Source organism: Rhynchophorus ferrugineus, unplaced genomic scaffold (assembly GCF_030347505.1).
Source record: "Rhynchophorus ferrugineus isolate W39M unplaced genomic scaffold, kcgeb_rfMv2 rfM1, whole genome shotgun sequence".
Lineage (NCBI taxonomy): Eukaryota > Metazoa > Arthropoda > Insecta > Coleoptera > Curculionidae > Rhynchophorus > Rhynchophorus ferrugineus.
The window spans coordinates 73,460,791-73,486,058 of record NW_027472580.1 but is presented as its reverse complement, the minus strand read 5'-3'; the positions used below and the strand labels follow the sequence as shown (position 1 = coordinate 73,486,058).

The 25,268-nt window shown below is 32.5% G+C and overlaps 4 protein-coding genes across 9 annotated transcripts in view; 3 read left to right on the top strand and 1 right to left on the bottom strand.

Annotated features, from left to right (window-relative positions):
* LOC143199798 (trypsin-1) overlaps positions 1–12,344 on the top strand; it is a 33,768-nt gene extending 21,424 nt beyond the window's left edge. For both annotated transcript variants that reach the window (XM_076409912.1, XM_076409904.1), the window contains exons 2-7: positions 2,661–2,854; positions 4,930–5,092; positions 5,148–5,383; positions 7,746–7,921; positions 7,972–8,026; positions 12,207–12,344. In XM_076409912.1, the coding sequence (XP_076266027.1) occupies positions 2,683–2,854; positions 4,930–5,092; positions 5,148–5,383; positions 7,746–7,921; positions 7,972–8,026; positions 12,207–12,322 (918 nt within the window). In that variant the 5' untranslated portion in view covers positions 2,661–2,682 and the 3' untranslated portion in view covers positions 12,323–12,344. The remainder of the gene's footprint in view (positions 1–2,660; positions 2,855–4,929; positions 5,093–5,147; positions 5,384–7,745; positions 7,922–7,971; positions 8,027–12,206) is intronic.
* Positions 12,345–17,289: 4,945 nt separating this feature from the next.
* Positions 17,290–18,334, top strand: CRIF (growth arrest and DNA damage-inducible proteins-interacting protein CRIF). The gene is made up of 4 exons (XM_076409877.1): positions 17,290–17,480; positions 17,546–17,760; positions 17,812–18,027; positions 18,083–18,334. The coding sequence occupies exons 1-4, from the start codon at positions 17,357–17,359 to the stop codon at positions 18,314–18,316; spliced, it is 789 nt and encodes a 262-aa protein (XP_076265992.1). The 5' UTR covers positions 17,290–17,356; the 3' UTR covers positions 18,317–18,334.
* Positions 18,335–18,456: 122 nt separating this feature from the next.
* Ykt6 (YKT6 v-SNARE homolog) lies at positions 18,457–20,062 on the bottom strand. The gene has a single exon (XM_076409891.1). The coding sequence runs from the start codon at positions 19,755–19,757 to the stop codon at positions 19,158–19,160; it is 600 nt and encodes a 199-aa protein (XP_076266006.1). The 5' UTR covers positions 19,758–20,062; the 3' UTR covers positions 18,457–19,157.
* Positions 20,063–20,576: 514 nt separating this feature from the next.
* The window catches only part of scalloped (TEA domain transcription factor 1 homolog scalloped), a 249,560-nt gene continuing 244,868 nt past the window's right edge, over positions 20,577–25,268 (top strand). The window contains exon 1 of one of the 5 annotated variants that reach the window (XM_076394556.1): positions 20,577–20,741. Coding sequence is in view for 2 of the 5 variants with exons in the window: in XM_076394546.1 (XP_076250661.1) it covers positions 21,304–21,313 (10 nt within the window). In the remaining 3 variants the exon portion in view is untranslated. Of the gene's footprint in view, positions 20,742–20,888; positions 21,314–25,268 lie in introns of those variants that run through there. The other 4 variants (XM_076394563.1, XM_076394571.1, XM_076394546.1 and 1 more) reach the window with 4 other exon arrangements.

Genomic DNA, 25,268 nt, shown 5'->3' with positions numbered 1-25,268 from the left:
ATGAAAACTGCCTCTGGGCTACCCACTAAACCTATCAGCTGATCCTGTGACCCTAACTGATACTTCTTACTGTTAGTACGAGGGTCACTATATGGGACATTTCGGGAATAGGAATATAGACATTACGACATTCCGAATGAGGTATCTGAGTGAGGCATTGAATGCTTCAATAGCTTCTTCGGGTGATGAAAATCGTTGACCGCTCAGTTTATTCTCCACGGATGGGAACAAAAAGAAGTCAATAAGGCCAATTCGATGTTTTGAGTGCTCAAATAGTCTCTTGTTTGAGCCGATGTTTGAGAGCTCGCATTGTCATGATGAAGAACAATCCGGCGTCTCTTGTTTGTTTTCATTATTTCGCCGAAGACTTTAGACAAACAAATCCAATTCTGACGATGCTCTAGATGCACTGTTCCAATATGACCAGTTTTTCCGAAGACACAGGCCATCATTTTCTTTGAAGTGCTTCGTGCGCGAAAAGCTTTTGTTGGATTCGATTCATCTTGGAACACCCATACGAATCATACGAATATAACCATGATTCGTCACCCGTTACCATTTTATAAACGTCTTTCGGAGCACCGCGACTAAATTTCTTAAGCATTTCTTTGCACCAATCGACACAAGACTTTTTTGAGCGTTGTCAAATTGTGTGGGATTCAACACGAACGTAACATTCGCACAGCTAAAATCGCATATATTCTGGTGGAACTAATGGTTAGGGATGCCTCAATCACACAATAGGGGACATGACGATTTTGCTTAATCATTTCCCATACAGCATCGATGTTTTCTGGCATAACAGCCAATTTTGGATGACCTTCACCAAACTCGTCGAACAGCGAACTACGACCACGATTGAATTCACTAAACCAGCGATACACGATGGTTTTTAATGGAGATTCATCGCCTAAAGTCAATTAAGTTGATTGATGCACTCTTGTTGTGATAATCCAGTGTCGAGCGGTACCGACACAAATAGAATTACATGTTCCGATGCATCAGGCAGCAGTTTGTCTGTTTTTAACTAAGGTAAAATAAGAAGGAGACATTCGCTTCAAATTTAAAACGAATGTTACATTTTTATAAACTATATTTGGCAATATAATAAGTCATCTATCGTGTATAGTGTATTATTGAGTTATGCATTACTTTTGTTGTTTAATTTGCGGTTATACTGCTCCGTAAATCCTAGTTGTCGATTTCTGTTGTAAAGTGGTAATTTTGAAGTCACGAAAAAGAACTTGGAAAGAACTGACCTGGACAGATTTATTACATAAACCTAGCTCAAACTTTTAAAAAACTTTCAGGCCGTTTACCAGTTGATGAATCAGATATTTGCAGATGCGTCCGTGCGATACAAAAGGCCTAAAAGGATAGACAATGGCTAGCACATAAACTGGCTGAAAATGCCTGTAAGGCAAAAAATAAGAGTTTTTTGTAATGTATTGTGACTTTGCATGAATAGTGAATCTTCTGCGACAATTTCAAACGCATGGATTAGACCAGGAAAGCTATTCATACCACACTAAAATTATTTTTTTTACATATTTTAAAGTCTCCTTCTTACCAACGAGGCTTTATCTGTACTAAACCTACTGTTTACCTCCTGGAAATATCACTCAGAACCAGGGCCCTCGACATTAAGCCCACCGTCTGGCCAGCAATTCCTTGTCGAATTTTCCACTGTTGCCTATAACATTTACAATTACAGTCACAAACATAAATAAAGTACATCCATGCTCCAGCAGAATTCGAACTCGCGACTATTGAACCAGTAGGAGAACCGTCGTGTCGCCTTAACAATTGCGACATCAAGCTTATGTATTGCTATGCATATGGTGAGAGCAGAAAGATATAATATATTGGGATCTGTCAAAACTGAATGAAACTGTTATTGCAAATATCTGCCGACATCAATTGAACAAATTCAATGACGTATTGCTGCAAAATAACAACAATAGCCCCTGCATGATAATTCTCCGCCATACGATACACTGTTGCAGCTCCAATCGGAAGTTCTACCAGCCATATCGTCTTCTGATAACCATTTGTTTAGATTGATGAAGCACGGCTTGACTGAGATGATTAGACCCGATGCTAAACGAACGTTTTTCTTAACACGCAATATTGTCAATATTTTGATTAATTTATGTGGTACCAATTTCTTTCAATAAATGTCTTCTTAAAACAATAAAGCGATTAGAATACATGCAAGCACCTAATAGTATAGGGCATAGCTGATTGCTTTATGATTGCTTATCATGCATTTGCTTACTGTGATTATTAAAAGATATTAATCCAAAGGCCAAATAAAAATCAAAGGAAATACGAGAAAGAGGTATTGAAGTATATGTTACATAAATCCAATTATGTATATTGTAAAATATCTTACCTTAACCGATATATTTTGATTATATAACATAATCAACACTTTCAGTTCATCCTCTGGAGTAGGATCATGTAATTACTTTTAATAATACATAGTTCTGTTCCTTCACAACTAATATTAATATTTTAACTAATTATGAACGGAAGACACTTTTTTATAGTCTTAGTATTATTAGCAAAATGATTGTTAACGTAAAATTAGAACAAAATATTCTAACCCTCAACTCAACTATTCAAACCCTCTACACCATTTGTAATTGAAATGTTAGTTTCAAAGCAGGTGATGTGGTGATGGAAACCCAAGTGATGAGCCAAATCTTGAATATGAGCGACCCCACCGTCAACTCCAGCCACAAGAATATAATCGATTGGTTCCTAGGTGTGGTCGGTTTCAAGCCAATCGATAAAGAACCAGAGAAACCAACCACTCAAAGACCACCCGTCAAGAAGTGCATGAAGTGCAGTAAGTTTATGTATCTATAAGAATTTAAATTTAATATATGAACATAATAGAGTAATGAAAGGTTACATCACAATAATGGATTATATTAGATGGCACCAAAACTTGGTTCTAACTTTTAATTGTAATGTTCTAAATAAGAAAAGTATCTTTTTTAAACTATATATTTCTTAAAGTTTTGTAAAAAAGTATTCTAATATAACATACCCTCTGGTCTTTCTCTTCTTCGTTTTTGTTGTCCGAATTCTATTCAACACCGAATTATCTCCTTTCCATATACTCTTCCACTGATTCAATATCGATCTTCTTTTATGTATTTACTTCTCATCCCATCCATGTTTGTTATAATACTGATTTTTTTGTTTTATATATATATTCCTTTGTACACTATATATACGAGAATACAAATGGTAATTTTGTAAAATAAATTTATTGATCAATGGTTTACATAAATTAAACATTTAACATTTTTCATTGTAGTCACCTCGGGGCTCTACACACTTTTGCTACCGATTTAGAAGCTTGAATATTCCTTCTTCATAAAAAGTTTGAGGGCGAGTTGTGAGCCAATTGCGCACATACTCCTCTACTTCAGTGCTTTCAAATCTTTTGCTTCCAAGTGATTCTTTCAAAAGGCAACAAGTCCGGGTTATAAAGAGGGTGCTGCTGGGTTTCTCAACATATTTCTTCCATTTTATTCCTTGTTAAAACTTGGAACCCAGCGAGCACTAATTTTTCTAAAGCTAAGTTGATTAGTAATGATGGATTGAACCCTTCCATAACCGATACCTAATTCTGATGAAATTTCTTCAATCTTTAATCGGCGATCACCTTCATTAAGTTCTCGAACAACAGGGATGTTGTCATATGTGAGACTTGCACATTTATTTTTTACACTAATTTTCACTGTGCTTAATATTGCCTTTGTGTTAATGGATTTATTATTTATAGTGAAGTACCAATTTATGGTTTTGCCAATTCTGACATTCATTCTCAATACAAATATCCAGATTTCGATTACCTTTAGTGTCTACACCCAGGTATGTAAAGGCATTTGCTTGTTCTATTTCTATATCATTAATTTGGATATTTGTTTCTTTGGTTCTCCCATTACCAGTTTTTTTCGTGTTGCTTTTATCCATTATTATCTCATATACTCTTAGTGTTATATTCCATTTCTTTAAAATTTTGGTGGCCTGCCCTATTTTTTCCATATTTTGTAACGTATAATCCATTCAATAAAACAATAAAGTTACACCAAAATGTTGCAATGTTACCTCATCAACTTTGAGAGTTTTACTGTATAAAATTTGACAAAACAAAATTCTAATGTAGATAAAATAATGAAAAGCAAATAATTTTACCAATTATAATTTATGTTAACATTAAAATACATTTAATGCATATATTATTCTGTTCTTGTTCGAATATATTCGATTCGTTCGAAGAAATTAAGCGATTTAAAATAAAAAAAAACAAGTAAATCGACAAAACAACGATTTCCGGTTAGTATCCTTTAATTATTATCACTAATTCCTTCACGAATTTTGCAGACGTTTGACAACAACGCAAATTATGTAGACGGATTCGGTTACGTGTTGAGACAGATTGTGTTTCTAATCAATTAATTCGAATAAGAACGAGATGATATATGAAATAGATGTACTATAATGTTATAATAAATTATATTTAACAACACTTTTTTGTTTCATTATTTTGTTTAGATTTTTTATTTAGAATTTTGTTGAGTCAAAATTAACTAAATTTAAAGTTGATGCGGCAACATTGCGACGTTTTCACGTCATAAATTTAGATGACGTGAGTTCGCCATTTTATTGAACGTTTTGAAGCTATTTGATTTCATGTTATCTAAAATTACAACATCGGCATTTATCCCATATGTTTCTTGAATTATTCTTATAATTTTGTTATTTAGTCGCCTTTGTTCTAATATAACCTATAGTATTTATCTTCTTATTCTTCCAAATCAATGAATATTGGTATACCTGGATAATTAATTTAATTATAATAAATACAATTAATTAATTGTAACGTAAATGGATTTACTCTTTTTATAGCGTGTGGCTTAGCGTTGAAACATAAAAGGATCGTAGGAGGCGTAGAAACTCTAGTTAATGAATATCCCTGGATGGTCGCTCTGCACTACAACAATAGATTTTATTGTGGGGCGTCCCTAATCAACAATAAATACCTTTTAACGGCAGCTCATTGCGTCAATGGGTAAACATTAAAACGTTTTATTCGCGAAAACTGTGTAATTTCTGTGCGTTTGTAGGTTTAGTAAAGAGAGATTATCAGCGGTGTTCCTAGATCACGATAGAGACAATTCTTACGAAACGACCACCTTTTCTCGAAGGATTAAGGCTATTTTAAAACACCGAAACTATGGAAAGGAAGGAAATTATAATAATGATATTGCATTGTTGCTGCTTGACAATGAAGTACCATTGAATGACATGGTTAGGCCTGTATGTTTACCACCTACTGGAAAAAGTTTTACGGGGTATAATGGTAAGATTTATTTACTTATTTAGTAATAGTATGAAAATTATTGAGGGGCATAATCGAAATAATCGTTTACGATTAATCAGTATGGAAGGTTGCATAACATTAAAATAATATAACAATACTCGATAGATATTTCGATAATGCCCAGCGAGAGTATCGAACGAAATACACAAAATGATTTTATACACAGTGTTGAACACTATCTAATAATATGTTAATATCGCTTTGCTCTAATTTTGTCTGCTTGTTAAATATTACTATTTTATATTATTTTTAAATAATTCGAAATGTAGATTATTGGCTACTATTAATATACCCTGTGATCAAAAACTACACAGAATATATCAGTCTTTAATAAATAGTATTGTAGTCCCTTATAGATATTTTAGTAGGTACATGAGTTATAAAATTTGTAGAATTTAAAAGAAACATTTTTGCGTTTTACTCGAAAAATAATTTAATTTAATCGAAAAGAGCGGGGCTTATTGAAGTTTTTCTCAACTGAGCCTTTTTTTTTTCGAACAACTAACATCACATTAGTCGCATTATATAACACCTCCCTCCTGAGGAAACCACCACCAGTTTACACTTTGATGGTTTTCTTGATCCCATTGTCTTTACTCAAATTTCAATAATATATAGAATGTTTTCCAAGTTATGGTGCCCCTAATATTCAAAATTTAGAATTTTGGTTTACAACGTTTGCCGGTTTGTAAGCTCTAATTATTAAGCACTATTGCTTTGAAGAATTTTGTGGCCATTTGACAACAGTGCTGACCAGTACAGGTATTTACCAACACAAATCGAATCTTATAGACTGATTCGGTTAGATACTCCAACACATCAAACAACATTCTGTCTCCTTTTATTGGAAGTCCTATACGTGATCTTTGTTCTGCCTGAACAATTTTCAATTGTTGTAAAATTATTTGTGACTATCGCTTGTAACTTTATTCAAACAGCCTTTGATGATCTTCTTGATAGCATCGTTTTACTCAAACGTCAATGATATAAGAAATGCTTTTCCAAGTTTTGGTATCCTTAATCTAGGTGTCCTTTTCAAAGTATGTAAAATACGGTGGCTGTCCACAGCGACCTTGTACATATAAAATTATTGGCAGAAGATACTTAAATAATGAAGCAATACTCGCTACAAGAACACAGCAGAAAATTCAATATATTTGTTAACAGTTGTTTTCTGGGAAATAGCTTGTTGGAGGCAACTCCAACAAATTGATTGCATTTACAATTCTACTTCACTATAATACTATTTTTACTTAACACTTATAAGAAAAAACCTGAATTAAATAGTTATACAAGATATTTTAACTACTAATATGTAATAGTTCATAATAATTATATTAAATAATTTTACTAACTTGAAAAGTCCCTGGCCTAATATATAGATGGCGCTACTGGAATTAAATCCATATGTTTTTTACTTAACCCTAACCCTCAAAAGATGTGTGTATAAATTTGATTGCTGTCGGATCATTAGTTTGTGAATTATAGTATTTTGTGTGAAGCAACTTTTTTTATTGTGAAAAAAATGGATAAAAAGGAATTTCGCGTCTTGATAAAATGTTGCTTTTTGAAGAGAAAATAAACAGTTGAAGCAAAAACTTGCCTTGATGCCGAGTATTCGGATACTGCCCCAGGAAAATCAACCATTAAGGATTGGTATGCTAAGTTTAAACGTGGTAAAATGAGCACCGAAGACGGTGAACGCAGCGAACGCCCAAAAGAGGTTGTTACCGACGAAAACATTTTAAAAATCCACAAAATGATTTTAAATGACCGTCAATTGAAATTTAATGAAATGGCAGACATTCTATATCAACTCTATATCACCGAAAAACGGCCGCATTTGAAGAAAAAGAAAGTGCTGGTTCACAAACAAAATGAACCGTGGCACAAGTCAGCGAAAACGATGGCAAAAATCTATGAATTAAGCTTCGAATTGCTTCGTCATTCATTGTATTCTCCTGGATCTGGCCACCAGCGACTATTTCCTGTTCTCAGATTTCAAAATATTGCTCGCTGGAAAAAATGTTCGTCGAATGAAGAGGTGATCGCCGAAATTGAGGTCTATTTTGAATTAAAGGAAAAATCGTACTACAAAAATGGTATCGAAAAGTTGGAGGGTCTCTATAATCAGTATATCACTCTTGAAGGAAATTATGCTGAATAAAAAAAAACTAATTTTGCCAAAAAAACGTGTTTTACTATGATAGGCCAGGGACTTTTTAATTGACCTATTAAGTCAAGCTTTAAATTGCGATTTATACATAATAAAGTGTTAAAGCTGCATTGTTCTTCACTGTCAGTATTTTCTAATAATATATTTACATATTCTTTTATGAAGGAGTGGTAACTGGATGGGGAGCTACTTCCCAGCACGGTCATATAGCACCCAAACTACAGGAAGTAGTAGTACCGATAATGTCGAATCGGGATTGTCGGAAGACTGGATATGTAAACCGAATAACCGATAACATGTTGTGCGCAGGGTTTCCCGAAGGACAAAAGGATGCATGTCAGGTAATTTCTCGCAAAGCACTGCAAACATTGTATTAATCTAGTTTTTTTAGGGAGACAGTGGTGGACCCTTACATATAATAAACAGTAGTTTTCATTATGTCGCAGGTAAAGTACTTTTACATCAGTACACGTGGCTCTACTTATATTTTAATACCAATAATAATAAACAGCTTAATTCAATTGAAAATTATTTTCTTATATTTCAATATATCCTACTTGTCAAGATTGAGTAGATGTCGATGAAGATGATGACATCAAGTTAGAAGGTTGGATATGTCTAGGGATGAAAATCAACTTTTTCTTCGATTATTATTATTCCAATGCACAAGACATATTTTGTCGTAATCATTTCACTTATACTTTAATCCTAACGCATCTCTCATAAAAAATAATATTAAATAAAAATAAAGGAGACAATTAAAGGGTTGTGTTAGTAGTTCAGTCTGAGCAGTTTTTTTCAGTTGTGACAAGATTAATTGCTAGCATTTGATGATAATTTAAACTATCGTGTTTTTCACAAATAATTTTCATGGAATCATTTTCTAGAATTGAAACTCACATCTTCGTTAACTCGCTTTCTCAATTCTCCTCATCCAGGCATTAGGACCGCTTCTCAAAGCTTCGACATTCTAATACTTCGCGGTTATGGGTACTTGCATCAACTTTTGACCGCCTCTGGTGGTAATAAACAATAAGCTTTAATTGTAAAATTTAATCTAATTAGTATAGTCTAATCAAATTAATCTATAAAATCCTATTTATGTGGGTACTGGTCGTCGTATATTGTTGTTAAATGTCAACAAAAATTATTCAAAAACCCGAAAACATTTAAAACTAAAAAAATCTTATGCGCTAATATTGCTTGCTACCTGTTGACATCATAAATGTTTATGACATTCATTGGCTGTTTTCTCCATACTATTTTCCTAACTTAATTTCTTCATACAAGGTGCGAAGCAGTGGTGACATAAATCCATGATATGTCATCTCTTTCAATGTATTTTGAAGCTTCATCATTCAGCCAAAGATATCTATTTGAAATTATTTTAAAATATGTAGAATTCAACTAGAATAAATCATTTGCACATCTAGATCATTTTTAATTAAATAATGTCTCAATGATAACACATGAGTTGAAAACTCCCAGGCATAACCTGTCATCATAGACCTGTCATCAGTTGCAGTCCACTCAGATAACGATCGTTTTGGTTCCGGAGTTAAGTGATGAATCCATGTTTGATCCATTGTCATATATTGATGCAAAAATACGGGTTTGTTACGTTTAAACATGGCCAAACACTTCTCAAAATCATCGACACGTTCTTGTTTTTGGCACTAAACCTAAACACAACGAAACTGCTATTAACGAATCCAACTCCATTAAAAGACCAGTCACCCCCAGCCTTTCTACAGACTATGATCGGCAAACTTCAAAACAAAAAATCTTCAGGTTTCGACGGAATATCGATTACCCAATTAAAAAAGCTTCCGCATAAGCAGCTCGCGAAACTGGCAAACATCATTAACGCCATCATGAGGCTGCAACATTTCCCGGCGTCTTGGAAACACGTACATATAGCGGTTATTCCCAAGAAAGGAGCAAAACTATCTCCATCTGACTACTAGCCCATCAGTCTTCTCACTATCATTTCGAAGCTTGCGGAGGGGGCAATACTTTATGCTCTCAACTCTTTCACAGAAGAAATCAACATAATTCCTCATAAACAATTCGGCTCTCGCGCCCCCATTTATCCGTCCATGAGGCTAACCATCCGGCCGCACACATCCATCACGCTCTTGACCAACGTAAAAAGCTTGGAGAAGTCCTTCTAGACCTAACCAAAGCCTTCGACGATGTCTGGCACGACGGTTTGATCGCAAAGTGCATACGGTTAGGCCTCCCGGAAGACCTAACCGCTCTCATCAAGTCTTATCTATCGGACAGATCTTTCCAGGTCAAGATCAGGAAAATAATTTCCAGTCGAATTCAAATCGATGCTGGCGTACCTCATGATTCCCCGCTATCCCCAGTCTTATTTAATCTCTTTATTTCAAATATGCCGAGAAAAGAGCACATTGACGTTGCGTTTTACGCTAACAAAGAGCACATTGACGTTGCGTTTTACGCTAACAACACTGCTTTCTTCACGGCCTCCAGGTTCGAGGTTACAATTCAAGAACATTTACAGAAGCAGCATGCGGTCAAGTAGTTCAAATTCCGGAGGTTGCAATTCAACCCCTGAAAACCCTGGCCACCATTTTCCAAAAGAAGCCTTACACAGTGCGTGTCTCGCAACTTAAGACCGAGATCGTAACAATTCCATGGCAGGATGTCACGCAACTTCACTTTTAGATCATTCAAATCGTTTTTGTGGATTCTTTTGAAGTGTGAAGTCGGCAAACCAACGTTTTTTATTGTTTGTGGTGAATCGGAGTCCTAACATTTTCTAATCCATTGCTTCGCTTGAACGGTATTTTTTCCTATCCAGAAGCAGTGTAAAATTAAAACACGAAATTGGTTTTGATCCATTGTTTTGAAAATAGCGTAGTAATACAAAGTAGTGTCACTTTTAGCACAATAACTCACAAACTTATGAGTGGAATATCATAACAGCTTTCTTTTGAAGGTTAATACCAACTGAAAAAATCTTAATAATATCTATCTTATAAATAATTTTATATACTGATCACAAATATAAAAAAATTAAAAACAAAACTACAAAAAATAATCGCATATAGCTTCAGTCGACATGTTTCCATCAATGTTAACCTTATGGTTATAGGTTAACAGTATGGTATGATTTTCCCCTGGCTCCAGAAAGTTTCATACCTCGGTCTCCAGTTCGACCGTAGATTTCGATAGTCAGCCCAAATACAGCACATCATTTGCAAAGGAAATGCCGTGTACAGCTACTATTTCCACTCCTCTGCAGAAAAAGTAAACTTCCAATCCCACATAAAGTCCCAAACCAAAAAAGTCCGTGCGTTATTAAATGCCCCATGATTTATAAGGAATGTCAATACTCACCTCGAATCAGGCATCCCGTTTGTGAAGAATTTCATAAACATGCTCAGTGTAAGCTTCTCCATAGGCACCTTAGAACACGACAACACCTTGATTAAATTCCTACCCATCCACAAACCTCGGTAGTAAACAAACTACGACAATCCCAGTCGTAACCCAGGGTCTCTATCGCCCGCAAAACAATCATACCCCGAATCCGAAGCGAAATCAGCAGAAGACTATTTGGTTCTAGCTGGTCAACTTGGTAAAAGAAAAAAAAGGGTCTGATTTCTTCTCTGGAGCTGTCTTGCCCCAAATTGTCTCACGCGCCATCGAGAAACTGGACTGCCTGCCTTAACATTGACATGGTAAATTGACTGGTGATAAATGGTATCCATTTCCAAGTCTCTATTGAGATCGCTCTTTCTGAAGGACCAGGCACAGCAGTCCTCAACGCCTATTCCGAAACCTCTGGATTATATCTAGATTGTTCGTCATGGGTTCAAGGATTTGTTTATACTTTTATATATACAGGGAATAATTTCTACCAAATATCCAATATATTCTTTTAATGTTAATATCCAGTTCCGCTTACTTCTTATTTGCTTATAAGCTTTAAGACCAGGATACAATGACATCCCTTGGATATCATTTATTTGATAGGGATGTGTTGATCTTTCTTATTTGCAAAATTGATGTGAACAAATTTAATCTCAATAAAACTGATTCTTCATTGCTTGGTTAAAGGGTTAATTTTGTTTACTGATAACCAAATTTAGATTTTTAACACAAAAAACATTTTAAAGTAAAATATGTACATAACAGTCGTTGTAATAACTAAATAAAATTAAACAAAAACTTATCCTAGCCTAAGTTTGATTATTTTTTACTTTTTTTGTGACTTCCTTATTTATTTTTTGTTGTCGGTTCAATTTTTTGTTACAAATATTTTTCCTCAAATTACCTTTGAAATATACCTGTAATTTTATAGATTTGGTAGTTGTCTTTCTTTCTAATGTGGTAGTATTAAATAACTTCTTATTAGCGATTTCCCTTCTTAACTAATTTTTTACAATAAAGAGATTGATCTGTAATTTGACACTTCATTAGGCGGCTTTCCATGTTTAGTGTGTTAGTATGTAAGTCGTTATTGTAATCTGTAATATTGCAAACGACAGACTTGCATCTGAATAACAGTTAGTGTTACTGAGGTTCAAAATATAAGTAGTGCCCTTTGTATATATTATTATTTTAATCTAAACTATTTTTGATGAAATCTAGGAATTGTTTCATGGGGCGAAGGATGCGCGCAACCAAATTATCCTGGAGTTTACACACGAGTGAACAGATATATAACATGGATAGAATCGAATACAAGGGACGCATGCTATTGTTAATATAGATATAGATATAAATAAATTATTACTATTTTTTGATTTGTGTCTCATTTTCTAATTATTTAGCGATAAATTTAAGATATTCGAAAAGTTCACCGACCTTCTTTTGAAATACCTCTAGATTTATTTTATTTGCACTTTTCTTTATTCAATATCGTCTGGTTTTATGTAAACATCGATTAGAATCACTATAACTATAAAAATGTCGATTTATTAACTCCAAATAAACTTTAACAAATTTTAAAAATATGCTCTATAAATTGTTTCAACATTAATATGACTTATGAAAAGTTTTAACCTGTAAATTCAGCCAAGTCAGCTATAATAAGATGCTATATTATAATGTGTAATAAAATATTATCACTGTTATAATTTTTATGTTACAATATTAAGTTTAATGAAAGTGACTATAGTTCATGTCTAGATTTGAGAACAATTGTGAAATCTTCAATGATTGTCCAATCTTTAGAAAAAAATATTAGATAAAATTTAGGCTTGCATGAAAAACTACAGTAATATAAAATCACCGGAAAGTCTCATTTCGTAATTAATTCAATAATTATCAAGTTTTTAAAGTCACATTCTCTCAACTCTTTCACAAAGGAAAACAACATCATTCCAGATGAACAATTCGGCTTTCGCGCTCACCATTCATCCGTCCATCAGGCTACCCGTCTGGCCGCACACATCCATCATGCTCTTGACCAACGTAAAAAGCTTGGAGCAGTTCTTCTGGACCTAACCAAAGCCTTCGACAAGGTCTAGCACGATGGTTTGATTGCAAAGTGCGTGCGGTTAGGCCTCCGAGAAGACTTAACCACTCTCATCAAGTCCTATCTCTCGGACAAATCTTTCCAAGTCAAGATCAGGGAATCACTTTCCAGTCGTAAACAAATCGATGCTGGCGAAACTCGAGGTTCCCCGCTGGCCCCAGCCTTATTTAACCTCTTTATTTCAGATCTGCCGATAAAAGAGCACATTGACGTCGCGTTTTACGCTGACGACACTGCTTTCTTCACGGCCACCAGGTTCGAAGTTAGAACTCATGAACGTTTACACAAGCAGCTCGATCATGCGGTTAAGTGGTTCAAATTCTGGAGGTTGCAAATCAACCCCCTGAAAACCGAGGCCATCATTTTCCATAAGAAGCGTTACGCACTGCGCGTCTTGCAACTTAAGATCGACACCGCAATAATTCCATGGCTGGATAACGTCACGTACCTTCACTTCGACCGGCGGTTCGGTTGGCATTCCCAAATCCAGAAAGCAATCCAAAAAGGTTCGGGGATAGCAAACCTGCTATCTTCTCTGATCTGCCCTTCTAGCAGACTTCCCATCTCCATCAAATGCTTATTTTACAAGATGTTAATTCGGTCCGTACTCCTCTGCGGATCTAATGTCTACTTAAAGTTTGTTACACCCAACCAGGTCAAACGGCTTCAAGTTTTCCAAAATAAGCTCCTCAGGAAAATATTAAACGCTCCATGGTTTGTCAGAAATAATCAAATGCATAGGGAAACTGACACTCCAGAAATCAAGCACTTCATATCTCAATCATTCCACAAACAACAACTCAGCTCAAGTTCTTGTTCGAACCGCGCTTGTTCGCGACCTGGTGGACATGCTGGGAGCTTATCACTGGGTCACCGCCAAGCTCCCCCCCTTTTCCAGGCTGAAACGACCTCATCCGCTACAGTCAAAAGTTATGCCCCCATACAACAGTATCCAGTTGTGTGTTAACTCAGGTTCGCGAATCAATAGAATCGCCGGGCCCTCGTGCCCAATAACGGCTGCCCGATCAGCAGGTGCCATATCCCCAAAACTGTGAGGCGGTTTCGGTTTAGTGTATTGGTAAGCCCAGAGGCAGTCCCAAATAACCCGATCCACCTTGTCACTCCAGGGCAAGTCTCCGCGACCAGGTATGCGTCATGCATTCCACCGCCTGGTTTTTAGGCCAGAACAAAAAAAAAGTTACAATTCAGGCAAAATTTAAATTTACCGCCATTTCTGTCGTAAAATGTTAGCACCCAAAAAAAATCCTTCAAAATAAGCTAACAGCAGTTAAGGTTAGAATATTATTTTCTTGCACTCGTCGATTAACCTAGAATTTTCCTTATTTTTGTATGTTTATTCCTACAAATGTCATCTTCTATGATATACTAAAACTATATTATCGAATCTCTAGAATTGAATCCAATTTGCCAAATTTAACTAAACAATAAAACAGATTCTCACCTAAATGAAATGTACCCAAATGACTGTTCGGCGACAATATTCACAACCAAATGACTTATAGTTTATCCAAAACAGCAGTGAAACCGCGTCATCCGAATTGATGATGCAATATTGCTGCATCAATTCTGAGTTTTAGTACACTTTGATTTTGACATATAACAAAATTCTAATCTAAATAAAATAATTAAACAAAAATGTTATATAATATAGTTTATTTTAAGGAGAACTTGAAGAATTTGTAGGTTAGAGTTTTTTAATTATATTTACATGAAATTCTTTTCCACACCAACCATAAGGTACTCTACCTCCGGGCGCGATTTTGATGTAGTGACATCCCCCGAAGGCCCAATTCACCTAATTAACAACTCTATACCTGAGTAAAGTAGTTTACTTTCATTAGAGAGCATATTTACCCTTTACGTTTTGTTCTTGTTTCCTTCGATGGTGTGTTTCCTTGTTAAGTCATTTTGATATAACCGTATTTTTTATTTCTTCTGTTACTACCTGTATATACCATTCTTGATAATATATATCACTGAATTCTCCCTAATGCATTTGCCATATCTCCAAAACAGTTGTTATTTTTTCTCCCTTCGCACATTTTGACCATTTTAGAATCACAATTTGTAAATTCGTTTCAAAATCAGACAATATTTTCCTTCTAATTTTACTCTAGTTAAAAAGAACACAATGCTGTCTGGTATGTTCGAACATGTAACTGAATCAGCCTACAAAATTCGCCTGGTTGTTAAACGTTTCGCAAAATTCTTCAAAATATTAGTGAGAATAGTTAGAGGTTATCAACCGCCATACATTCTTTTGGCGTTTTGTTTATTTTGATAATTTTATTGAACATTGCGATTCCATTAGACAATGAGAGTCAAAAACAGATTTCCTTCCCAATCAGTTTCTTCGAAGAGAAATGAGATAATATACGCATTAGATGTACCAGAATGTTAAAATAAATGACATTTGACAAACATTATTTTTGTATCATTATTTTATTTTGATTAGATTTTTTTATGTCAAAGCCAAAACAAACTAAAATTCAAAATTGATGCGCCAACATTGCGACGTTTTGATGTTATAAATTTAGATTATGTGAGTTCACTGTTTTATTGAACAAACTACTAATAATGAGAAAATAAAAATATAATTCTACTCTCCTCATACCGTTCTTTTCCTGGATTTTAAAATGACATCATCGTGCAAGGGTGCGAAAACTGCCGAAATTAACGGAGTACTGAAAGTAACCACTACTTCAAATTTTCATGGATTGTGTACTGGGATTAGCTGAAATTGCACCTATGCATTTTGGTATTTACATAAGTTAAAAAACGTGTATGGTTCATAACAAAAAATAATAATTTCTTTGAATTTATGTCAGATTGTACAGAACGATTGTACAGACCACCGTGTGCATTGGCCACCGAGAAAAATATCGATATATCGATATAGTGTTTTCGATATTCTTCTATATTCTTGTAATTAAATATCAAAATTATTAATTATTAAATTACTAAACATTTAAAATTAAGTACTAAAATACACTAAATTAGTACTAATTTAAACAGTTTATAAAAAAGTTATTAAATGGGTTTTTATAATGTTTAAGAAATATTAATTTTTCTGAAAAATTATAGAAAAATATCGATATAACATCGATAATATATATAATATCGATATATTTTCGGCATCCCTAGTACTGCCAATCAAACCATATTTTAATACAAGAAAACCCTTAAATTTAAATGCTTCACGTATCACATTTCACTCCTAGATTAAATGTACCGTATTCTTCGACTACTCTAATTTCGCCAGCTTGCAATTTTTTTTAATTATGCTTATTTACACTGATTGATTTGATTTGCTTAATTTTACCTAAATTTCCAGGATAAACCCTGATAGAATGGAATTATAAGTTTTAGTTAAAACATGTCAGCGCAAAATAAAAAATATCTATCTATACCAGAGATTTTCCCATATCAGCATCCAGTAACAGAACTGTAGTCTAACTCAGAATTACTACCAAAGGGAGCACACACACAATAAAACACCACTTACTCTCTATTTTTCAACGGTCACATTTGGGGTTCAGAATATAAATACCAACAATAAGAGTTAAAATTCGAATTAGATCATTCTTATTTTTCGTTCATTCAAATATCTCTGGGAATTTATTGTTATTTGGATGTTTAATTGAAACGAATGTGATTATCAAGGTTAGTTCGGTCCGTATAGCAAATAAGATTGGCAGTTGATTAGTTGGCTAATAAATTTACCTTTAGCTTGTAGGACGAGCAGTCACAAAACTTTTACATTCCAATGGACTTTTTGTACACTTGTATTATTGAGTTCTTGCGCCGATTTTACAGTCTAAAACTAGTCGACGTTTCGTAATAGTTACTTCTTACATCATCAGAGCAAAAGCTCTGATGATAAGTACGCTTACTTCTTGAATATACGCCATGAAGTTACTGGTAGAACCTTGAAGAACACCGGATTTTATGAGTTTCGGACTGGAAAAATATTTATCATAATCGGCCTATTTCTAGTGGATTATTCTACAGTATGGAAGGTTGCATAATATTAACTAATTTTATAATTATATCTATGTAAAAGAACATATGAATAAATTTTATAATAGGCTTGAATATGGATCTTTAAAATTATATATATTTCTGTATTATTCAATGTAATAATAAATGCTCTTCCTTTTACGATCTTAACATAACCTCAATATTTTAGCAGCATTTAGAACATAAATATAGATATTTTTCTATTTTGTAATTGATAAAAATGATTCGTAATGATTTTTCCCGAAAATTGTTACAAATTCAACGAAATATATTATGCAGGTATACTTCGTCAGATTTATCAAAAGGAAATATTGAGAAACTAGAAGCTGCCCAAGTTAGTGAAGGTAAATTTGTTGAAGTGCATTTTATATATACATATTAATTAAAATTATAATTCATGGATTTATAGTAGTTGAAGATGAATTGCTGTTAAAAGAGGAAGAATTAGAAAGAAAAAGAAATAAATCCCGCTTAAAGGATCATCACAGAAATATGTTGCATGATAATACACCCATTCAAGAAGCTCAATTTTGGCATCAAGGAACTTTGAAGTACCTTAGACGTTTATATGGTAGATATGGAGCAGCTTCTGGGGTTGATCCTGCATTATGTTGGCCTGTAAAGGTAATGTTATAATTATGCTTATTTGTAGGAATTTATATATATTTGCTATAGGCCGAATTACATGATGCAATTGAATATGAACAAATAAAATATCCTAAAACAGTGTCAGAACTTATACAAGAAGCCAAAATAAATAGACAAGAAAATAATCAGAGAATTATGGAGAGACAAAATGATATTGTTAAGAAAATGGAAAAATTAGAACAGTGGAAAAAAGATTTATATGCCAAGATCGAAAAGAATGAATCAGAAGCAATGGCTGCAAAAGTAAGCTGGTACATCTAACATTTTAAGCAACATTTTTGTTATTATGACTTTTCAGGAACGTAGAGAGAGATTAATTGAGGAGGTAAGAAGACATTTTGGATATACAGTTGATCCAAGGGATGATAGATTCAAGGAACTGTTAGAGAAGAAAGAAAAGGAACAGAAGAAGGCTATGAAAGAAGCCAGGAAGAAAGCTCGAGAAGAAAGGATGGTTAAGAAAATACTTGTAACAAATGAGGCTATCTCAGAAAGTAATGTGCACGATGCTAAAATGGAAAAAGTAGAATAAAATTATATGAGTTTATAATTAAGGCTTTCATTAAATGTTGAATTTGGTACTTTACCTTACCAACACAAATATGTTAAATTTAGTAATTTAGCTTGAGTTTTATACTAAAGTTTTAGGTAAACAATAAAATAGACGAAAGGTTTTAATATATATTTTAATTTACATTCAGAAGTACACAAGATAATTGGGTTTATATCATTTTTATGGAGATAGATACACATTAAAATAACAATGCAACAATTATTTATTCCAAAACATGTTGGAATGTTACTCAATTTATTTTATTAATATATAATAAATAATTAAGCTCCAATATTTGAACATGGTTGTTTTATAAAACCAGCATGTTTATTAAATACTCATAAGCATATTTTCCAACAAAATAAATATATTATTACAATTTTCAACATGTATTGTCTGAAAATACAACTGAATGGACATATAAGAGATTATTTTCTCATATGTTGCTTCAAATTTTCTTTTACTTAGGCTTTAATGTTTTCTTATAATAAATAATAAATCTATAAAAACACTATGACCTATACTTTATATTCAGTTTCTTGATAGTAATCAACCATTGCTGTCAAATAAAAGTTTTAAGGGTTTTCATTATAAACAAACATTATTCCTACTGCTACAAATATATACAGAAACAAGTTTTGACACACTTCATAATATACCAGCTTCTTTAATAATATTTTAAATATAATTGATGGAATGCAGCGTATCACTACAATCAATTTAGACAACAATAATTACCATATTATAATCTTGCCATTCATTATATTACAAATGCAAATATATAATTTCATTCAAATCACGCTGAAGCACATTACACAACTTAATTAAAATTACAACAAGAGTTTGTCTTTCTAGCTGTTGTATAAAAGGCCTTGGACTGAATGCCCAGTTCCTCAGATTTTGCAACTAAATCATCCAGTTTTTCTCCTCTGTTCAAAACTGCTTGAATGTTACTATGTAGAATAATTTGAGTTTCATCTAGTTCACTTTGGATTTTAGTTAAAACATCTGCTTCCCTAGGATTTTGATACTTTGCTAGATAGGAAGTCAATTGTGGAAATGTTACATCCTTCTCTTGTAAATTAGGCCAGCTTGAAGAAGGTATCTTCTCTGAAAATTCATCAAGGACTTTTGTTAATAAGGTATGTGATACTCTTTGTGGGTATTCATGATCTGATATAACAACACCAGCTAAATTATCAGCTCGAACATAAACATGGCAGAAATATTCTCCTTGTTTCACAGATTGTCTTGATGCAGCAATAGTTCTTTCCACAACAGTTTTACAACAAAATTGCATGAACTCATGTACGGAGCCTCGTTGAAAGAAACTAACACCCTGTAGATCCACAGCAGATTTTAACCATGTTGCAGTTGTAGGGCCCTTATATAAAATACTGAGACAATATAACTTCACCATATTGAGCTTTATATTTTTAAACTTTGGCACTTAGTCACTTATTTTAATTATCACATACACTAATCATGTTTTATTACACGTCGATTATAGAGAATATTTTATTAGTAATTATTTTATATAATTATGAAAAATAACCCTGTTAAGTATCTAAGCGAATTGAACAAATTTCACGATATTTGATGGAAATTATAGTAAATTATAAGTGGGACTAGTTGGGGTTGTGTTTTCAAATGTTTCCAAAAAATAAAATATTTAAGAAAATAACTTTTCACAATTTCTCTATCTTTTTGACGTACGATCAAGAAGTTTCTAAAGCTGCGTCACAACAAATTTGAATGTAGTATCGAATTTTGAATATTCGATATCACCAAATCGATATATTTTTGGTATTATTTTTGGATTCCCAATGCGATATTAAATTATTTAATTAATTAATTGCATTAAAATTATAGACAAGTACACCTATGTCATGTAAGATAGTATGGTGCTAAACAGAATTAATGAAATAAAAATTTAGATTTATATATAAATAATTAAATTAGATTACTAAATTACTAATTGATATTATGCATATTTTTATTATTATTCAACTGTATTAGTAGTAATTATGTAATACATGCACAAAGTATTAACACATTAGAAAACATAAGTAATAATAATATGAAACTATCGAATTCTTTATCACTAACAGACTTTTAATGCAACTTACTAATAGATGGCGACGGTGGTTGGAAAATAATCCGTTAAAGAATGGCGTCGGGGAGAGAAAGAGAGTGATAGAGAGTGAGAGCGAGAGAGCGGAGAAGAAAACTGGCTTTAGAAGGCTTACTATGCGCGTTCAGTGTGCGCTCTAGCGTTCGCGTTGTCTAGATTCTTTGTACCATTCCTGGCATACCACAAACAGACAAACTCTTCATATTAACGGACCAAAATCCGTCCTAATTACCGTGAAAGTAGCCGCTGAGGATCCAGATCTAGATTTTGGTAAGTACACAATTGTTCTAGAGCGATTTTCATACAGTAACGGTGTGGTTCGCGGTGAAATATCGCCTAAAACTCGACCGAATGTGTCCATAATTCCAACAATACTTTACATACTTGTCGTGCTTGCCATTCGGAACTTCTGACGACTGACAGACAACGTCGGCGTGTTTCGGCTTTTGGATCCGTTTTGAATCTCTCGCCTGCTACCAAAATTGTTCCTGATTTTTACGTATACCGTCGATTTTTTTACGAGGAATTGTGTTACGAAAAAGTGCCATCGTCGTTGTTATTGTAGTGAATCACGACAGCCGAAGCGGACTATACTATCGCCAGTCTTTTGTTTGTTGTGCGCCTTTTGTTGTGGTCTAGGCCGATTTGATCGGTTTTTTTATATTATTCTACGTTTGTGCATCTATTGGTGTAGGATTTTCGCAAGATCGGTGCCGAATTTTATACAGTGGTTCAGTTTTTTGTATATATTGTGCGTGTAATGTGCGTTTAAACTAAATTGATATGGATTAAACAAGACGGTTTGTGTTTTGAAACCAACCCAAGACAAAAAATGTATTTAGGTACAATTTTTATATTATTATATTTTCTCAAAATATTTTATTAAAAAACTTTACATTAGTTTCTATAAAAAGAATCTAAACAAATGTTAAGCCGAGCGCGTGTAAATATTCATTCAAAACGGTATATTGACATTATTTATTTTTACATATATAAATTTTCGGTTACAGTGACTAAATTATTATACAATGATAATGATCATCAGTCAGTTTTAATAATAGCACTTATGATGCAGAATCAGCATGAATCTCCCGACGAATATTATGAAATTTAAGTCATGCGTAGGTTACAACTTGTACATCAACAAGTATTATTTTCTTAAAATATGAATGGCTCACAATAGTTGAATATGAGTCTCAAAAAAGGGAAACAGAACTTGCATACACAATTTTTATTGTGCTAATGCTAAACATTAATTTTTAATGATTTAATTTTTGACAATTTGTTATTTGCAATTTAGTAATTATTATGTGTAACTACATATATCTGTTTCATTTAAATGTATTCAATTAAATGTTAATATTTTTATAATGATATATGAAATATTGTTAGAAGTTAGACTAAAAAAAATTTAGATTTTTTTTGTTATATATAGTGCTGCTTTTATATTAGCATTGCAATAGAAATAGATCGATTAGAATGGCGGGTTGATATTAAAAAAAACTGCCAAGGATGCCAAGTCTAATGTGTTTATAAATGTACAAATTTTAAATAATGATTTTTTTGTGATATTGAATATTAAACAAAACATTGAAGATTCTCATCATCCAATATATTGCTACTGTATTTTATCTAAAATAATTTGAACACCCATAATATTTTATCTGTATTTTGTCTGTATTTTAGCTTGATTTGGTAGTTTTGGTTTGTCATAACTTTGATTACTGACTTGTGCTTTTTGATAATACAACATGATACAGAAATGGCCAAATATTTGAAGAAACTCAGAAGGAAACTGTAACTGTTTTTATATATAATATTCATGAATTATTCCATCATTATAGTCATTGCTTTTAAATTTTAGATCACATTTTATTCTTGATTCAAGATCAAATTGTTATTAGAGTTTTTTTTTAAATTTCTAACATAGTTTAACCCGCTTTTTACTGTGCTTTCTTTTGATATTAATTATTAAGCCAGTAAATTATAATATTATGGTAGATACAGAAAACATTTACCATTTTCAAGACAAAACAAAGTAAATTATACGAACCCAATCTTTTTGAAATCAAGTAATTTTTATTATTGGATTAATGATTTGATATAATTGGAAATAGACGAATGAAAACAATAATGTGTAAAAAAAACAGGGAGGGAAAGGATGCTCTACATACATACTTTCAATTAATTTTAAATACTTACCGTTCATGGCTTCAATTTTAAATTGCTTTTATCTATGTATGTATGAATTACCGTGTAATGAACAAATATAGATAGAATATATATTGACTAAAATTTAGATGGAATAGTAATTATAATTTCTTCCGTAATGATGGTTAACATGATAAGAGTTTTTATACAATGTAACTATGAAAAATAAGTTCAAAAATTATGTAAAACGCTTAGAATTATCCGCTTTCGCTGTATACATAGAAGACACTTTTCTGTTAAATTGCAAAGTTGTGTAAACTTTTCTAGACAAACCTTTGACTATTTTGCGAATTTAAAGATGTAGAATCTGAAATTTCATATATGTACGGTATGCATGCAGACTTATCGACTATTTTGTTGATCATTGACTGTAGAGTCAGAGCGAAATAGCACTAAGATAATATTTGAAATTACGCATATCTTTCCTTGCTCCATTGTTTTGTGATATTAGTTAAAAGTATCCTAACAATGAAGATGCTATTTGAGACTCAATGATCATCTTTATATCTGACCGGTGTCTTGTAAGCATTACTAATGCGCGCTAGAGATATCAAGAGAGATAGAAAACAGTTTTGAGTCCCACTATCGACCTATTAAAGCTCCTTCGATTCAGGGAAATTTTTATGGGTCGATTTGCACGATTGCCTTCGTTTTGCAATAATCGTACGACCAATAGGGAACCCCCCTCCCGCCATGTAGCCGTAGCCCATTCCGCCAGGCAAAACAAACACCATTTATTACTTGTAAACCGGTCTTTTTTTTTTCATACTTTATAAAGCGTCGGTTTTTTCGGAATGCCGTATGGTAATGGTCCGTCGTTGCACAAGAACCAGGTGTAGTTCGGCTCGATTATATAGGGAGCATTCGTTTTGTGTTTTTTCCTATCGCGCGTGGAATTGCCGGTTACCTCCCTGCCCCTCGGATTTATTGCTCTGTAAAGTTGGATCCGTTTTATTTTTGAAGTTGCGATGGTTTTTTTGATGTGATTTAACTTGATCTATTAAAATTACTGAATATAAATCTATATCAATATTAAGATATTATTAATAGTTTTTTTTTCTCAAAATTCTCAGTTCGTAACGTTTTTGGATCTTGGAAGTAATTGAGTATTGACATTTGTAATAGCTTTCGAGGCAATCGAATGAAGAGGTGATCAAAGTAATGATACTTTATTAAATCTCCATATTATCCAATCAGCTTCTAATAGGCTTTCAGATTGTTGGAATATTTCCATTGTTGAACGTTCTGTACTTGCTTCTTTTAATATACTATGTTATATTTTACTTACACTTTATCCATCCAATATTTCATATGGAATAGTAAACTTATTGAAAAGCCTTATTATACTAAAGTTATTATATTTATATTTATCTTATAAATTATATACAATATATTTTTTTACAAGTAATTAAAATAGAATCTGAGTTTGGATAGGTTGATTGATCAAATTAGTTCTAAAACAAACAAGAGTATTAGCTCAAATATATACTTTATATTGAAAACAATGATGGAATTGAGTGCTGGTATAATTTTCAAGAAACTATTTTAATAATTTAATTGTAACTGTTTAATTAGAACTAATGATGATGTCTGTGATCGAAATTCGCCACAATGTTTTAAATTAATAATGTTTCTCTTATAATAGAGCTAGAGAGAAAACTTGTTGTCACAGTATTTTCAATATAAGATCAGAAATATATTTTATACATTAATTAAAATAATAAATATCTGTATATTAAAATATATTAAAAAATATGCAAATTGTCTCAAAAACTGACAAACTCTAACATTTTTTAAATTTAATTTCCATTAACTTTCAATAGTCACACTACATATTAATATCTGTAAATTCCTACATCATTGAATATTATAACAAAGTATCATAAATAAGATTATTTTCACAACTGTGACAACTTCAGAGCATCAAATATAAGTATAATTTTTTGTTCTTTTATGTTATAAACATAAGTATGGAATAATAAATGAGGCATTATATGTTTTAATATTAAAACAGAGAATATATGAAGAAAACAATTTTGAAATTGATATTTGACTTTAGCATATATATTAAAACAATTACGAACACAATTAGGTAATTTATTTTTTACAATTTAGAAATGTATATTAAAGAAATATATTTACAATAATTAAATTAACTATTGATTTTTCAAAACTTAGGTCTATAAAGTAAATAATGAATGTCTTCTAATGTGTGTTCTATCTATGCAAATTATGTAGTTAATTTCATTTTAACTCCTGAATATTTTAATTACTTCATTTATCTATTTTGATCTTTACCTATATTTTGCCTAAAGTATATATTAGTAAACAGTAAATACACCAAGCCTATTAAAAGAATAATTTGTTAACATAAAATTTTAATTTTAATTTTATTTTTCTTTTCTATTTGCCCTATGCACTCATCCAAATCCAAATTAAAGATTTTACCAGAAATAAGAACATAAAATTAAAAAAATCGCCATGGTATGTCAAACACCAATCAGAAGAGCTACGAATCATTGACGTCACTTACCCTTTCCTAACCAGCATTTCCGCACTTCAACGTTTGCTCTTTTTAGCCCGTGT

What these genes read in the sequence shown, in the direction of transcription:
- Ykt6 (XM_076409891.1), bottom strand. Translation starts at nt 19,757, where the DNA reads ATGGTGAAGTTATATTGTCTCAGTATTTTATATAAGGGCCCTACAACT.
- CRIF (XM_076409877.1), top strand. Translation starts at nt 17,357, where the DNA reads ATGATTCGTAATGATTTTTCCCGAAAATTGTTACAAATTCAACGAAAT. An exon ending in CATTATGTTGGCCTGTAAAG is followed by an intron (nt 17,761 to 17,811) that starts GTAATGTTATAA and finishes TATTTGCTATAG; the next exon opens with GCCGAATTACATGATGCAAT. An exon ending in CAGAAGCAATGGCTGCAAAA is followed by an intron (nt 18,028 to 18,082) that starts GTAAGCTGGTAC and finishes ATGACTTTTCAG; the next exon opens with GAACGTAGAGAGAGATTAAT.